Source organism: Erithacus rubecula (genome assembly GCF_903797595.1).
Source record: "Erithacus rubecula genome assembly, chromosome: 11".
Lineage (NCBI taxonomy): Eukaryota > Metazoa > Chordata > Aves > Passeriformes > Muscicapidae > Erithacus > Erithacus rubecula.
The window spans coordinates 10,262,072-10,278,856 of NC_136663.1; the positions used below are offsets into that span (position 1 = coordinate 10,262,072).

At 46.6% G+C, this 16,785-nt stretch overlaps 1 protein-coding gene across 11 annotated transcripts in view; it reads left to right on the forward strand.

Moving 5' to 3' along the window:
* The window catches only part of TP63 (tumor protein p63), a 99,481-nt gene extending 84,223 nt beyond the window's left edge, over positions 1-15,258 (forward strand). For 9 of the 11 annotated variants that reach the window (XM_079314917.1, XM_079314914.1, XM_079314918.1 and 6 more), the window contains 4 exons: positions 8,997-9,154; positions 10,006-10,150; positions 10,947-11,040; positions 12,222-15,258. In XM_079314917.1, the coding sequence (XP_079171043.1) occupies positions 8,997-9,154; positions 10,006-10,150; positions 10,947-11,040; positions 12,222-12,515 (691 nt within the window). In that variant the 3' untranslated portion in view covers positions 12,516-15,258. Of the gene's footprint in view, positions 1-3,511; positions 3,854-8,996; positions 9,155-10,005; positions 10,151-10,946; positions 11,041-12,221 lie in introns of those variants that run through there. The other 2 variants (XM_079314915.1, XM_079314916.1) reach the window with 1 other exon arrangement.
* The last annotated feature ends 1,527 nt before the right edge of the window (positions 15,259-16,785 follow it).

Genomic DNA, 16,785 nt, shown 5'->3' on the forward strand with positions numbered 1-16,785 from the left:
CTTCTAAAGTATTGTCAAAAACTGCACTTTGCCAGATGACTCTTCACATTGCTTGTGAGAAATTTTCCATCCTTTCTGAGCTGAGCTGACAGGGCTGCACTGGGACTGCTGTGGGTGCTGTGAGGAAGATGGGGAAAAAAAAGGCTGAATAGGTGTCTGGGTTCCTCAAGGTTTTCAGTTAGAGGCTTGGGCAGAGAATGACTTCCCAGATGGGCTGTAAGCAGTGTCACTCGTGGAGTGCTTCACCTGCTGTCTGGGGGGACAGCAAACAGCCCCAGGCTGTCGGTGGCTGCCAGCGGTAGCGCTTCGGATCCCGTACGTTCCTGCTGGGAAGCTCTGTCAGGAGGCTGTGGGCATAACTCATTCCTCTGCAGAGGTTAGCATGGGGCCAAGGCACCACATAAGTCCCACTTGAGCCTGTAGGGATTTATTTCAGTGCCTTGGCCTTGTCTCAGGACTTCTGCAATACCACAGCTTTCTGCCAGATCTCTGCATGTGTTCATATTTTGACCTGTGTGTTTTTAGTGTCAGCTGGAGTCTTGTGGAGGTGTGAAAAAAGCCTTCTGCCAAAACGTCTGGAGCATCCAGGGGCTCTGGACTCTTTCTTGCGGCACTTAAAAATCTCATTATTATTTACTTTTATCAGTCATCTGCACTGTTTGTATATACTCTAGCTTGTATTTACTAGCTCCTAGGCATTGTGGCCTCTGTGTGCTCTGCTGCTTGTCTTCAAAGCTCCACCTGAACCACAGCATTTTAGCTGAGAAATGATTTTGTAAGCACAAATGGACAGCAGCAGATGACAGCTTTCCCTTGGTGCTGACAGTTGGCTTTGCCATAATTACTTTTTTCATCCTTTCTGTATCAGTAGGATGGGTTCCTGGCAAATGAGGTAGGTATTTGTATTACCTTTAAGACCAGAATATAGGAGTCCAGCCATTTAATTTAATGAAACTTATTTTGGCATGTCTCCTGGCACTTGTCCAGTTATATACTCATTTTTCTCATTTGCTGAGTGTGCTTAGATGCAAAGGAGAAAGATTAAGAGCTTTTAAGGGTGCCAGGAGTATGGAGAAAAATAACATTTAGTGTTTGTCCAGAGCTACTGTAGTTGTCTCTGCCAACAGCCTGCCTTCAGGCAGGGCCCTCTGTGCTTAAATGTATGTGCAGGCAACAGTTTCTTAGGTGCACTTTGGGTTTTGGTGCTTTTTTCCTCAATAATTCATTGTATTGCTTAATATCTGAAGGAATGAATTCAGGGCAAAGGGATGTTTAGGATGAAAAGACTCTACGATGCAATTGCACCCCAGAAAAGGAGCTTCAGAATGGGGAGAGAGCACTGCTTTGTAGGGAAAGGTTTGGATAAGAGCAGCCTTGCATGTGAGCAGGTTGCTGGGAGATGCCTTGCCACTGCTTCCTTGTCAGACTGGGCAAACTCAGGAGCACAGGGACTCATTTTTGAATCAGTTCTCTCCTTTCACTTTGTATACAGGATGTACTTTAAAATCTTGGTCCCGGTTCACCTTTAGTTCAATGCTCATGTGAAAAGTGTGAGCTGGGAAAATGTGTATGCTGTGACCAAGGTGGAATGTGTTGGAAGCTGTAGGTCCCAGCAGGGCTCTGTGGGAATGGAAAGTTTAAAAGCTGCCTTTGGCTCTTCCTTCTCAAATGGAGTAGCATCCAGTGTGCTGCAGAGTTGTACCTTGGTGGAAGAACTGCTGGATTTTTCAGTTTACTTTTCAGGGCAGTGGTTAACACAGAAAAGCTGTCTAGGTGTATGGAAAGAGTTTTCCCTGTCACTCCTACAACATGGAAAGCTAGATATTTTTGAAGAGTAGGAAAAGCAAGGGTGAGATGATAGTGGTGAAAGGTAGTTTTAAAATTATAAATCAGTCATTTTGGGAGAGAGGTGTATAATGACTCTTGTGCACATAGAGACCAGCATTGCATTTGACAAGCCAGCAGATGCAGCTGTCCGACTGTTCTGGAGTAGAAAGGACAAATCTGGTGACAATTAGAATTCTTGTGTCCCATTAGATGACCAAAATACCACAATACTCCACATTGTGCTGTACCACAATATTTCTCTGTCTCATCTCCTCTCTCTGCTTGCTCCTTTGTGCATGCTTTTCTTCTATTTACTGTTATGCCAAATACCTTCATGATCATAGGTGGGAAGCTGTTGTTTTTTTATTTTCCTTCCAGTTTCTGTTCTTCCTTTTTCACTGTCAAATCCTGGGGCCCATACTTGAACTGCAGCACACACATTTATTCAGAAGAGTTTGCAGTCTGCTACCATTTGTGTAAAACATAGATCTGCCAGATGATTACTGCTGTGAGAGATCAGAGGTGGCTCATACTTTTGGGAAGGAATGTTTCCTCATTACCCTGCTGTGAAATGTTTACCATCAATATTCTCAGAGAGCTACCTGCACAATGCTTAAGGTTTTCACTAGAAAACACTTTTTCATGTGGTGGTTTCACTCTGCTGAGCACTGTTTTCAGAACTATCTGTATTTCAGTTACCTGCAGCAGAGAATCACAGAATATTTAAAGTTGGAAGGGACCCATAAAGTGCATAAGGAATATGAAGCCTATCTCCTGTGACTGGTTTTCACAAAGTCTTCCAATGACTCCAGAAAGGGAGCTCTTAAATCTAAGTAGGATTTTGTACCCCAGCAATGATCTCTTTCCTATCAGCAGGGCTGAAGCTACGAGCCCACTGCCTGCCTTGCAGTCTAGTGAGCAGCACAACTCATTATCCAAATGAGAAGGAATTAACCTCATTAGTGAGCTGTGACAGAACTGAGCTATCCAATGCCTGGAGTGCTCCAGCTGAGCTGTGAGGATCCCAGTGCTTGCTGTTGTGGGAAGGGGCTGAGGAAGGTATTCTTTGTACCTTCACCTCAATCTTGCTTTTGGTGTGGAAGCTAACAGTGGATTTTTGCATGGTTTGGTTTGGTTTTGTAGTGCTGTGCTTGCATGTGAGCTCCAGGCACCTGGATAGTGTTCTCACTACAGAATGGCCAAGGTGGCCCCAGGACCCCTCAGCTTTTCCAAGGGGAGTAGTTGAGCTGTAATCATTATGGCCTATAGAAATTGTTCTCCCTCTCTAGCACCAGCTTCTGGTTTTTAAGTGATTGTAGTTAGAAGTGGATTCAATGGAAGCTGCTACTCCTTTTTGCCTTTAATTGAATGCTTTTGTTCCTCCTCTGTTTGTCACTGGAAACATTATCAGGGCCTAATTTGTACCCATGAGACTAGGACAGAATCGGATTTCCCTATCAACTGGTTGTTTTCCCTTCCTTGCCAAGTACTCAGATGTGCCTGGGGCTTTCCAGCTTCCTAAATCTCCCTGTTGCATACCCTTGCTGTAGGTGCTAAGACATCTGCCTTTTCCCCTTTTGAAAGCCCATACTGTGATCATGAAGGTGGAAAGTGACTTCCTTGGTGGCTGGCAAAGGGTCCTGTACATTCATCTTTTTTCTTTTCTCTGGTTCCTTCTTTACAGTCTCCTTTCGGCCTGCTTCAGGAGTGAACTCATGGACTCAAGGAGAGACCCTCCCAAACAGACCGAGGCCATCCTAAAACATTCCAGCCCCCCAAACCCATCAGTATATCCATAAACCCACCTGGCAGGGTCACTTTGCCCAGCAGGACTAGGAACAGTGGGGCAAATACACAGCCTGATAGCAGCAGAGTGAATAGTGAGAGTAAACTTCTGAAGGGACTCAAACTTTGCAAAAACAGACACTTCTACAGACCTCTTAGCTGTAGCCCATAGCATTGTGAGGTCGGGAACCATGATGTCTGTCTTGGTGTAACTTTTTTTCCCCTGTTTTTGTAATGTGTTGATACTCTTTCTTCTTATTGTGAAACTCAGCAGGGTTTCTCTGAGCAGGTCTCAATTTTAAAATGCCTTTTGTCCTGTTTAAGTTAAAAAATGTCTGTGGACTGGGGGGACAGGAGCAGAGGATGTGTGTTTAAATGGTCTGTGATAGTCAATTTGGTCTGTTTTAGTGCTGGTCATGCACTAATTGTGTAAGTAGCTGATGTATTTGTACTGCTGGACAGGGAGAGGTGATAATTATATCAACTGGCACTGCTAAGAAATCAATTTAATTTTTTTCTGAAGAAATGCCTTCAACTTTGGCATCATGAATTATTTCCATTTATTTCCAGCCTTAAAGGGTCTGATGTAAAGTACATGAAAATTGTAAGGAAGGCTGTGTGACTGACTTTGCACCAGCACTGCTGACATTGATGCAGCTTTACTGAACTTGGAGAGTTCCTCCCAACTCCGTGGGCTCCATCCAAGTGGTGGACTGAGCTGCCCAAGTTGAATGTTTGGTAAAGTTTTAACAATACCCATGTGTGCCTAGTGTCTCTGTCCCTTTGCAGCTCAGGCTGTAAAGGGTAGAGTGTCCAAAACTCTGTGCCCTACCTGTGGAAAAAGGGTTGGAGCTTGCCTCTTTCCTTACAGATGCTCAGAAGTTATTAGATGGTGCCTTAGCATTTTCAGCAATGCTGCTATCTTTTGCCCCATCTCTCCAAGCCTCATAGTTGAAAGGAAAGCAGTGCCATCACATGTTGCACTTGACTCAGCCAAGTGGCCACCTTGCCCATTAATCCTGCAACCAGAGGGTCTTGCTTGTGTCCATGAACTGTAAATGCAGCCCAGATGTATGATTATGTTTGGCACTGTTTTCTGTTCTTCCAGTGAAGGTTTATTCCTAGATTTTTGCATTGTCTGTGTCTGGAAGGCACTGTGAAAGTGCTGTGACAGGGAAATACTGATCTGCATTGAGAACACTGCTCCTGTCAGCAAGTTTGGGGAGGGAGCCCACCAGAAGGTAGAAGGCACCCACAGCCTGCAGTGGAAGATTCCAGTTCATCATTTGACGTGGCCTCTAGGAAATGCCTTGTACTGTGATGGGCAATACAACATCTCAGACTTCCACTAAACAAGAATGTAAATTATTTGGATCCTGTTGTTTTCTGGAATGCCTTTCTGATTTGTCCCACTTGGCTATAAGAGGATGATGATTGTGATGCTGATCTTAGTGGTGACTTGATTTGCTTTCCAGCTACCAGGTGGCTATATTAGAAGGTGCTATTCTTTTTTTTTGTCTTTTATCAAATACCTGGAGCTGAAAGCAATTTGAGTTCCTTTGTAGTCTGTCCTCTGCAGATAAAATGAAAACATTTTCCCAGCTGTATTTTCATTGCTTCTTTGCCACCTCTGTGTCTTCAGGAAAGTAAGCCTTTTCCTTTCAAAGAATAACCAAGTGGACTTAATTGGGCCTTATCAGGTAGTCAGGTTATATCAGTCTGTGTCAACTACTTGATATATATCCACTCCCTGTATTACAGCCCCATTTCCTGGAGAGTAGATTGCATCCACGGCCTGCCTTGAGAAATTCCCATGCCTGAAATCTAAGGGGAGTCATTATTGCCACCCCTGTCCCTGTGCTGTAGTTCCTGTCTGCCCAGTAACTACTGGGGCTCCTCCTTTCCATGCTCCCAGTGAGGTACTGAGCCTCCAAACCCCTGGAGTGGTTGAAAAGATGCACTGTTGTTTGCTTTAGAATAGCAGCAGTTTGGGATATGGGGAGCAAGGGCATCTCTCTACTTTTCAGCATCCTGCTCCTTCATGGGCCTTCAAAGCAGGTGAGTGAAACTGAACATCAGCTGTGCCACCTGTGTGCCCTTACTGGACTGCATCAGTGGCACCCAGTGTTATGCAGCCCTGTGGGAAACCTTGCTTTAAAAACCACTGTCCATGGGCACACTGGCCTTGTGTGAACCTGGGATGTGATCCTTGGTGCCCCTCCTGAGGGAGGGCAGACACAGAACAGGACAGCTCTGATTGCTTGTGTCTGCACTCACTGGCTCTGGATCTGCAGGGACAGCAAACTATAGGCACAGGGGCTTGGGTGAAATCTCAAACTCTGAGCCTGGGCTGCCCAATTGCACTTAATGAACCTTTGATGTCACTTAAGGCTGCTTACATGGCTGTGTGCTCTTCTAGTGAAGGAGGACTCTGGTCTGCTCAGTCAGGTAGTTGGTCTGTCCCAGCAGTTTGCTGCCTCTGGTATCCAGTGAGCTGGGAAAATGTAGAGTTGTATGAGACTGTGAGCTGAACTTTGTTCATATATGGGGCAAGGAAGTTCCTTCCTGACCTCTTGAGATGATCAGTGTATGCCTTGAAGCATGAGAGACTGATTGCCCTCATATGAGCTTGCATAACTGCAAATGTTGTTTGCTAAATAATTACATAGCCTCTTGAAGAGAGAAAACTCAGTTGCAGAATGTGACTCAGTGCCTTTTGTATCAGACTGTTCCAAGAAGTATAATAGTCTCTTAATTGAAGTCCTTATACCTTGATATTAAAATGCATTTCATTGGCATTGATATCAAAGAAATGTTAATGCTCTGACTTCTAATCTTTGTTGAGACTTAGTAAGTACAATTTTAATGAAAATCACTGTGCATGACATTCTTATATCTGTTTTTAAAAATCAAGGAAAAAAAGCAATATATTTTAAATGGATCCTCAAACACCATGTAGTCCTTGTGCTTAATACCAAAAACATTTTGTTGTGTTTCTAAGGCTCGTGCTATATTGATGTGTGACATTAATTTTCAATAAAATTTTGCATCTTGGTTTATCTTGCGACTTCTTTCTGGCTAGATGGCTTTATGCAGGCCTTTTCAACATCTGTTCATGTGATGGAATGGCTTGGTTGAAACTAGTGTGGGTACAAAGGAAAGTGCTTTTGTTTTCTGTTTTATTCCCTTGAACTCAATTGAATTAATCTTAACTCCTAGGAGTATGAATGAGGTAAGAGTGGAGTCCCTAAGCTATGTGTGTTAAAGTATGCATTTGTTCTCTACAGTGTTTTCTAAAGTCTTGGGTTGGCTTGTGTTTAGATTTTTGTTTTTCTTTTACCCCCAAAGTATTTTGTAGTCTCCTAGTTAGCTTTTCTGAGATCATTATTGGTGGTGGAGAGTGCAAAGACAGGCCCACTGCTGACCTCCGTGCAATTCAGTGTCTTTTGGGAAGCCAGTGTTGATTTGATTTGGAATTTTGCTGTGTTGTTTGACCTCCTCATTTGCACATCATGCAGATTTTGCTGCAAGAGATTCTTCAGGTGTGTATTAATTTCAGCTGAAGCTCAGTTAAGTGCCTGAACCCATGAAGTAGAAATGCTCATTGCTCCTAAATCCAGAAGCCTTTTAGGCTAAGGGCGTTGTCAGCTTGACTTGAATTTCATGGCTGCGCTCAACTTTCATAATTGGGGAATTGAAATCTCAGATCTGAATCATTCCCTTCACTCTGAAAAGTTGGGTCTGAACTTCATGGCTCGGTTTCACTTCCCCTTGGGAGTTGCTGCCATTGTTAATATTAATTTATGAAGCTTCTTGTGCTTTCCACTTCCTTGAGTCTGTGAAGTTTGCTGGATCTTGTCCTGCATCTTCACTGCCAAAGGACAGTTCACACCCTTCTGTACCTCCTGTAATTGTGTAATTAGGTAACATTTCTTCAGGGCCTTAGATACTCTGGCCTGTTAGCATAGATGTTTTCTCCACCCAACACTGCAAGTCTTGAAAGTGCAGGAAGCTGGAGACAATGTAATTGTATGGAACTTGACCTTGAATGCTTAAGTTTTAATAAATTGTCTAGGAATAAGCCTTTTCTTTCCTTTTAGACTTTGCTTATTTGGAGTAATAATTATTCTATTTGCATAGAAGAAAAGCCAGTTCCCAGGAGTTGGTGCAACCAGTTATACACAGATGGGAATGAGTTTCCCAGTGGGAAATAAGATGGGAATGTGCCCTTGGACACTCACCATGGGGTCAGTGTGATAGGAGTGCCAGTGTCCCACTGAGCTGGGTGACCTCTGCTCTGCAGGGTAACCATGGCTTGAGGGTCCTTGTGCCTGGCAAATGTGGAGAAGCAGGCACATTTCCCAAACCTTTGACCAGTCCCAAAAATGCCCCTGCTGTCAGAGAAAATCCTGCTCCCTTGTGGCATGGCAGTGCTCTGCCAATTGTGTTTTTGGACCAGTTTTAATGATAATTTTCTGCATATCCCACATAGGACCCCACTGCAGATGGGATGCCACAGCTGAAACTGGATCTGGGTGCTGGGCTGCCGTTCAGAAGCAGCCCAGTCTTGGCAGTCTGGATCACTTACATGGCAGGATTGCAGCTGGGACCCCTGGGGCTGGGCAGCAGGTTGCTCTGGCAAGCCTCTCTGGCCACTCCATGAGTATGCTGGATGGAGTTTGAGGCTGGATGAACTTGAGGGAAGCTAGTGCTGATGTCAGGTGGTAGCAGGAACCTGATCCTCTTTGCAAGCAGCCTGCAGGGTTTGGATACCAGGTTCACCTTAACACCAGCAAAAGCTGCCTGACAGCATCCCAGGCAGCTCTGACCAGCTCACTAGTGGTTCCTGAAGCTCATGGAATCTGTCTTGAGCAAGGAGCCTCTGGCACCTGAGAATGGCTTGATTATATGAGTAACTAGGAATTTTGGAAAAAATAAGGTGATAAGCATGACCCAATATGAAAGCTGTTTCTGCATTCAGCTTCCAGGGGCATTCAGGATGGTTTGAGATGGTTTCCTAGTTCTTGTTTCTATGAAAAAATCTTTGACCACAAGGAGAGTTTAACTTAAAAATACTCTTCAGATCTTGGCAGATATTTGCTGTCTTTCTTTATATTCTTTTCAACTGAAAAACTTGCATAAATACTTCTTAAATGAAAAGTTTCAACCAAAAGTTAAGCTTTCATTTTTTCAGTATTTCATTTATTTGAAGTGCTGAGAATATCTGGGAAACCTTTCATTTCCTGTTAACTCATTCTCCAGAGATCTTTATCTGTGATGCTCCTATGGTGTCAGTGATTTCACTGGCCATGTAGCCCCTTGGGGTGCACACTCTGAACACCCAGCTGCTGTGATCCCTGTCCTAACATCTCCTTGGTTTGCAGGACCTCTATGCAGTCGCAGTCCTCCTATGGCTCCAACTCTCCACCACTCAGCAAAATGAACAGCATGAACAAGCTGCCCTCGGTCAGCCAGCTCATCAACCCCCAGCAGCGCAACGCCCTGACCCCAACCACCATCCCTGACAGCATGGGAACCAACAGTAAGACACTCTCATTCCTCCTTCTCCTGTTCCCTGCCTGCTCCCTGCTAGTCTGGACAAGGACTTGGCATCTCTGCGTGGCTAGTGTTAAGCTGGAGAGCCTGGAGTCATTCACCATAAACCTGTGGAGCCAAATACCTACTGCTCGCTGGTGTGCCATGGGGCAAGGCTTCAGCATCCTGCCCAGAGCCTCACAGAGCTGCTGCTTGCTGCAGATCCAGCTGGCTGCACTGTCCTCTGGCTTTGGAGACTTGCTTCTTCTTCCCTTCCCAGCAGAGGAGATGCAAACGTTGGCAACATTTTTTTTCCCTTGGTTCCATTAAGAAAGTTCTTAATTTCAAAAGAAACATGTTGCAGTTCTCTTCCTCCTGGCTGCTGCTGTGTGCTCAGCAGCCCTGTAAATCCAGGATGACAGACGTGGTTGTGGGGCCTGAGTTCTGTTGAGGCTTTTTTGGTCAGTGTTTTGTTTTTTAATTTCAAAACAGCTGGACTCTTGCCCACACCTGTTGCTGTGAGCCCCTTCTGGTGCTCTTGCTGTCTCAGAAAACAAAGCTGTTTGGCTGCTGTATTAGGTTACTCTGCTGGCTCTGTCCTGCTCCTCCCCTGTGGCAGGGCAAGCCAGGGTTTCTATGCAGCCTGTCTGGGAGGGAAGGTGACAGGACAGTGGCACTGAGCTCCAGAAGGACTGTCTGTCATCTGGTCCTTGGCCCTGCCTGAAACTTCTCATGAGCTGGCCCTGTGCAGGGTTTGCAGGGGATTTTGGGCTGCTCCAGCTGTGGGTGCTGTGCTGGGGGCAAAGCTGGGGTCTGGGCATGCCTGGGTAACAATGTGCTCCTCCTTCTCTCCTCCAGTTCCCATGATGGGCACCCACATGGCCATGACCGGGGACATGAATGGCCTCAGCCCCACGCAGGCGCTGCCTCCTCCCCTCTCCATGCCTTCAACGTCCCACTGCACCCCCCCTCCTCCATACCCCTCCGACTGCAGCATTGTCAGGTGAGCGTGGCCACCACACTGCCCACACCAGGGACAGAGCCCTTGCCTCAGGAGCCTGAATGACCCTGGAGCACTGGGTCCCACTGAGCCCTTGGCAGTCCCGAGGCTGGCACCCTCTGGGCAGCGAGCCTCAAATCCCACCTCTGAGCAGTGAGAGAAACAGGGACATTAGGACTGCAACAAAGCTGAGAGATGCAGCATCTGTTGGACTGGTGGAGTTTGAGGGTGCCAGGCTGTCTTGCAAACATTCCTTGTTTTTCTTTTTTCCTCTCTGGCCACTTGACAAGGTGTGGCTGGAGTCAGAAGCCCCTTTGCCCTTTGTGAGGTCAAACCAGTTGAAAGATGCTGCCCATATATTTGCACTTAGGGAGGAATGTGCTGATTGGCAGTGCTTGATGTGTCTGAGCCCTAGACCCCATGCCTTGCTGAAGCCCTCTGTGCATGCACCAGGCTGCTGTGGGCTCAGCTACCTTCTGGGTGCCATGACCTGGCAGGAGGGTGTGTGTGAGCCCTCCTGCCTCCAGACCCAGGCTGTGCAGCACCAGCTCTTGACTGAGGCAGGATGCTGCCATGAGGGCTGTCTGCTGGGTGCTGAGCTGAAGGACTCCCTTGTTTGTTTGATGTGGCAGCAATGTGGCTTGCTGGCCTGGGATGTCTTGGAGGAGGTCAAGCCAAGGGTGAAAGCTTTGTTTCCTGTTGCTGCAGATTGGCTGAGTGTTTGGGTTTTCTGTGGTTTGGGCTGTTGCAGCCAGGGTGATCCTATTTTCTCTCTCCTTCCTTCCTTCCTCCTCTGCAGCTTCTTAGCGAGGTTGGGCTGCTCATCCTGTGTGGATTATTTCACGACCCAGGGGCTGACCACCATCTATCAGATTGAGCATTACTCCATGGATGTAAGTAACTCCTCACCATTTCCTTTGTTTGCACTCTTGGCCCTGCTTTAGGAACAGGTCAGAAATCCAGACTCAGTATACTTTTATCTTTACATGATCAGTTTGATTTAAGGCTGCTGCACACAGAGAAGAGATGTTGTGAGGTGAAGAGAGGCTGGACTTGGGGCCAGCACTGTAACTGCCTTGCCTGGCACAAAGACTGTGTCCCCTTCCCCAGCTCTGTCTGTCTGAGCCCCCAGAGTGGCCCCAGCCCACATGTCTGTTAATTCTGCAAGGCTTGGTTTCAGTTTACACCTCACTTGCCTGCAGACAAGTAGGCTCTCTAGGAGTGGTCTGCATTTTTCCCTCCCTGCTTCTGTTTTCTGGCCTTAATCATCTTCTATTACTACTGGCATCTCATCCCTGTTTGTTGTTTTCCCTTTTTTATTCTTGCATGGCTTTTGCTGCAGGGTTGCTGTTTTCTCTCCAGGGCCATTGCTCTCTTCTGAGCTGGCTGTCCCATTTTTTTTTTTTCCCCCAGGACCTGGGAGACTGTGGTGCTTTTGCTCCCTAGCATGGGCTGCCTTCCTTTTGCTGCTGCTCTAATTAGAAAAGCTAACCCAAATTAACTGGAGTCGGTTGTTAATTTTTTCAGAAGCTGATACCGTGTATCCCAGAGTTAAGTAATGCAACCCTCAAGTTTTTCAGCAGAAATTATGGGGCCTCGAAGTACAAGTTTTCTAAGGCTATGTGTCCGTTATTAAATTTGGTTATGTTAAAGTAATTAAGACAGTTCCTACGGAGTAACACCCAGAGCTCTGAATAGTGGAGCTCAGGCTTGGATTCTGAAAACCGTTGACCTTCAGCAATTCAGCATCCCCCACCACTGACAGCCAGCAGATCTCCCTGAGGTTGCCTTGGACTCCTTGCAGTCCAGTTGAGCCTCTAGCTTTAGGTCACCGTGTCTTAGCATGAGCAAGTGTTCTGTGCAACGTTTGTGCCTTCAAAACAGGCCATTGCTGCCTTGTGGCCACATGTGCCCGTTCCAGAGTGAACCAGGTGGAGTGTTTGTCTGCTGCTGTGCACCGTGGTCATCTGGGTTTTAGCAGCTTTGGTGGTTCTCGGGGGCCCAGAGGTTGTGTTCTCTCCTGAGCCCAGCTTTCCCGGGGTTGCCCTGCTAAGCCCTGCCCCTTGCCTTGCAGGATCTGGTGAGCCTCAAGATCCCGGAGCAGTTCCGCCACGCCATCTGGAAGGGCATCCTGGACCACCGGCAGCTCCATGACTTCTCCCCGCCGCACCTGCTGCGCACGCCGAGCGGCGCCTCCACGGTGAGCGTGGGCTCGGGCGAGACGCGCGGCGAGCGGGTCATCGACGCCGTGCGCTTCACGCTGCGCCAGACCATCTCCTTCCCGCCCCGCGACGACTGGAACGACTTCAACTTCGACATGGACGCCCGGCGCAACAAACAGCAGCGCATCAAAGAGGAGGGGGAGTGAGAGCCGCCGTGCCCCCTCCACCCGCCCCGGCCACGAACTGCTCAGCCTTGATTTGTCTTCCTTCTGCTTGTACCGCACCCCGGGCGGAGGGCGGAGGGACCTTCCTGCTCGCTCCTGCTGGGCCGTGCCCTGCGTGCTGCCTAGCTCTGCTCCTGGACTGCAGCCTCCACCCCGGCTCCTGCGAGGGGAAGAGCTGAGCCAAGGGGGAAGGCGGGTGGTATTTCCTTGAAAACCATTGGCCTCCTTTGAGAAGGTCAGCTTGTTTTGTGTTTTTCTTTGGGGAGAGGGCTTCTTTTCTCAACTTTTGAACCTTCGCACACCTGATGTGCAAACGTGTTTTCTCCCACCCAGCAATCCCACTTTGAAAAGCAGGAAGGTTAAAATAAAATTCCAAAAAGCCAAAAAAAAAACCCAACCAAAAATCAAACCAAGCCCAGGAAAAAACCCCAAGCAACCAAACGCACCCCAACAACACAACCAATTGCAAAAACCCCAAAGCAATTCAACCCTGAAGTGACAGATTATTTGACAAATCAGTGGAAATCGGTCTGCTGAACGTTGCACTTAAACAGCCTCCTCCCCTGGAGCTGAGTGCTCTGTTTGTGTGTAATATTCTCCAGCGGAGACAGCACATGCACTTTGCTGGGCAGGCCAGTGCTTACAGCACTTGCATCCTACTTTTTCCTTTTCCCTCACCTTCTCTGGAAAAACAAGTTAGCTCACTCTTGTTTTGGATATACATTCATATGTATGTCCTGGTTTGCTCCATTCAAGCTCACGGGTGTAAATAAAACTGTGCCTTACTCTAGTATTCTGCCTCCAGCCGAAGTTTACCCATGCAAAATACTACTGAAATTTAAGCTATAGGATTAGTCTTTGCCACACATGCAGCCTGGCTAGTTTAGCATAAGGATTTGCCCACCTAGCCTCCAGTTAAATGGAGGAGTGAGAGCTGCACACTCAGGCTTGTAGGGCTTCAGCTATCCTAAACTCAGACCACCTTTTGCTTAGACCATGCTAGATTGGTTTCCTCCCAAGTATAGTAGGCCTGTCTTTAGATATCTGTAATGGGTTGGAACCTGTTGTGTTTGTTGCTATAGGTTAAGTGACAAGCAACTAGAAGAGAGTCAAAAAATAGCCACCAAGCTGCCTTAAAACAAGGACCAGTTCCTGGTACTATGAGTGTTGTTCTGCAATAAGCCATGAGAAATGTACATTGATTTTTCTCTTTTTTTATTTGCTGGGTTTACCACAGTTGAGTTCTGATGCATTTCCTCCCACCTGCCAGTGGTCCTCGGGATAGATAACTGAACAGTGCAAGTTTGCACATTTTTATTAGCAAAAGTACCCATACTCCTAAGCAAACAAACCTAAGCTGAGAAGCAAGGCTCAGCAAGGCGCAGCTGCTTTCAAGTTGGCTTGCTCTTTTAACAGTAAGCCTGACTTTTTTTTTTCTTTTTTTCCTTAATTGGTGAACGACGGGAAAAGCAACTTGAGTGACTCCTTATCCTACCTTGCTGCAGCTGACTATTCCTGTGGCAGTGCAGTGGCTGTTTGTGAGCCCTGCTGTGTGCCATGCATTTCATTTAACTCCAGTATGGTTAGCATCCTCCATCTGTCTGCTGTGCCGGGCCCGAGTTGAATTCAAAGACTGCCTTTTGGTAGCTGAGCAAGCCTGTTTTGGTTAGCTATAAATGGTGATGCCAGACAATTCCTCTGTCAAGTCTGTATATAAATGTTTTGTACATAGAATTTTGTTTTTTCTACAGCATAACATGACAATCTCTATTTCTTCTTGGGCTACTGGGACCGAACCACGATCAAAATGTTATTGTTTTTCTGTTTTTTAATTATTATTTTTATGCAGAAGGCTAGTGGTTACAAATTGTGTAACAAACAACTAGTCATTGGATGAATATATTTGTATTTTTCATACTGAGATAACTGTGTTATTTTGCAGTTGAGGGGGAGGGGGCACATACTCAGAAGCCTGTTGTATCATTTTATTTTGTAACACTTCAAGGAGCAGTGTCCTAGATTTCAAAGTATTTAACATGCTCAGTGTAGGAACTTACTATATCTCTTTTTTCTTTTTTTTTTTTTCTATGTGGCACAAAAGAAGAGAGTAATTCTGTTCTTGACTCGATGCAATGATTAATTCAGCAGGGCTATATAAGTGTGAGGGAAGTGTTAGTGCATTTACTTTACAAATCCCTGGAGGTGAATTAGGCGGTGCCCTTCTCACCTCCAAGGCTTTGCATCTCCATTGGGTCGTCCTCCTGAGCTGCTTCAGTACTGTACATACATTGATGCAAAAGACACAGTCTTTTTTAGGATCTAGTGGGCTTTGGACTATTAAAGTTAATCCAATTAATGCTGTGCCCAGAGTCTGGGTACAAGAACTTCAGTATCTGCTTCTCAACGCGGCAACCAGATGGAGCTTTGCTGCTGCATCACTGATGATCGAAATATATGCTGTGAAAACCACTTTTCCACTTCATGGAACCATGGTACCCACTTCTGTTTAACTGGAATCTTCAAGTGAGTTTGCTGTAGCTTTTGCCCTCCCCTGTAGAGCTGTGATTTTGTTTTGTTTTGAGGCGTCCAAGTGTCCTGGCTTAATTGAGCTGAGAGTCTGCCGGTGCTTGTAGCAATGACAGTGTTGCTTGCGCCAAGCCCTCCAAGTGTTTTGGAACACCTTGTTGTTGAAGTGAATGAAAATAAAAGCCAAAATTGAAAATGACACTGAATTCCCAAACGGCTTATTTTCCTCCCTGTGTGCCTTCTTGGAAATGTCCACCTTTGAGCAGCTGGGGCTTAGTGTCACCTTTGCCCATGGGTGCAGTTTTCTGTCCCCACAGAATCTGTGTCCTGAGGGTGTGGTCCAAGCAGATCCATCTGCTGCCTTTCTGACAGATGCAGAAGATCACCTCTTGATGAACTATGAAGTGGTCAGTCTTTGGCAAGGCTCTTTTGTGCCCTTTCCTTGTTTTGTTTCTGACCAGGGCACCAGTTAGTTCCGCACATTCCAAGTCCCGCTGGAGGGAGGGAGTGTGTGCTTGGAGCAGGCAGGGTCAGTGCTGCCCTTTGACTTCCACACTTGGCAAATAGCCTTGCACCAAAGGCTGTTGTGCACAAAAGGCTTTGTGCATCACCCTCTGCATCCCAGCAAAGCCATTTCCTTCTCCTTTGCATCTCATTTTTTCTTCCAGAGCCAGTGGGGTGGCTGTCCTGAAGAGGATGGGAATAGACTCCATCACCTGGGGATTTCATTCTGTCCATGGACCACCACATTAACAGCTCAGCCTTATCAGTGGTTTCTGACACTGTGGTTTATGGGGTATGGTTGGGGAAGGATGCTTAGGAATGGGGAGAGTGGAAAGAAAACCCCAGAAAGGTCTTAAAAGGAGTGACTGTCCTAAGTTTCCTTGGGAGCTGGTTTGATTGGGGTAGGGAATGCCTGCCTCATTTCTTTGGTTCTGATCACTGTTGCTTTTCCCTTTTCCCAAATGATAGAGAAGTTGGCTCTAGATAGCAATGTCCAGAGGTAACAGCACTCTGGTTGCACTCTGGCAGTCAGGCATTGCCTGAATGTGATACTAAAGATCAGTATGTTGTTCTTAAAAGAGAGATATGCTACTAGAACAGCAGTGAGAATCTGCTGTTTCAGCTGATAGATCCTGCCTCTGGTTGAATGAATTGGATCATGTAAAATAAGATTTCAGTTTCCAGTGAATAGATTTCAAATATGGTTGTAGTTTCCGACTGCTGTGATCCACTGCTGAAGTTGGGAACCTCTCCATTGCTTACTCTACAGCAAGGGTTTCAGGACTGAGGAATCCCAAGCTGCTGCTCTCCCTTTAGCCCTTCACCCATACCCACTGGAATTTCATCTTTGGATATTGGAATGCTTTGTATGCAAGCACGAAGGTTCCAGGGCAGGGATCCATGATGAGCTCCCAGCTGTGTTTTGCAGACCTGGGTGGATCTCTGAAGACGTGCATGCCCTTCTCTCTGTTAGCCCTGAGTGTGCTGAAGCTAGCAATCCTCTGGAATGAAACTTACCTGGACACAACAAAACTTGGCAAGTGTCTGAGTGGAGCCTGTGGAGGGTGTCTTGTCCATCATGTTCTTCCTGTCCTGTGTGCCTTAGCAAACCCCCTTCCTGCTGGCAAAGAGCTGCCTGTGCCATTGGGGGAAGGAGTGCAGGACTTGGCCTCCCACTTTGCCTCTTCCCAAGTGGTTTCTCCATGGGAAAACCATGTGAGCA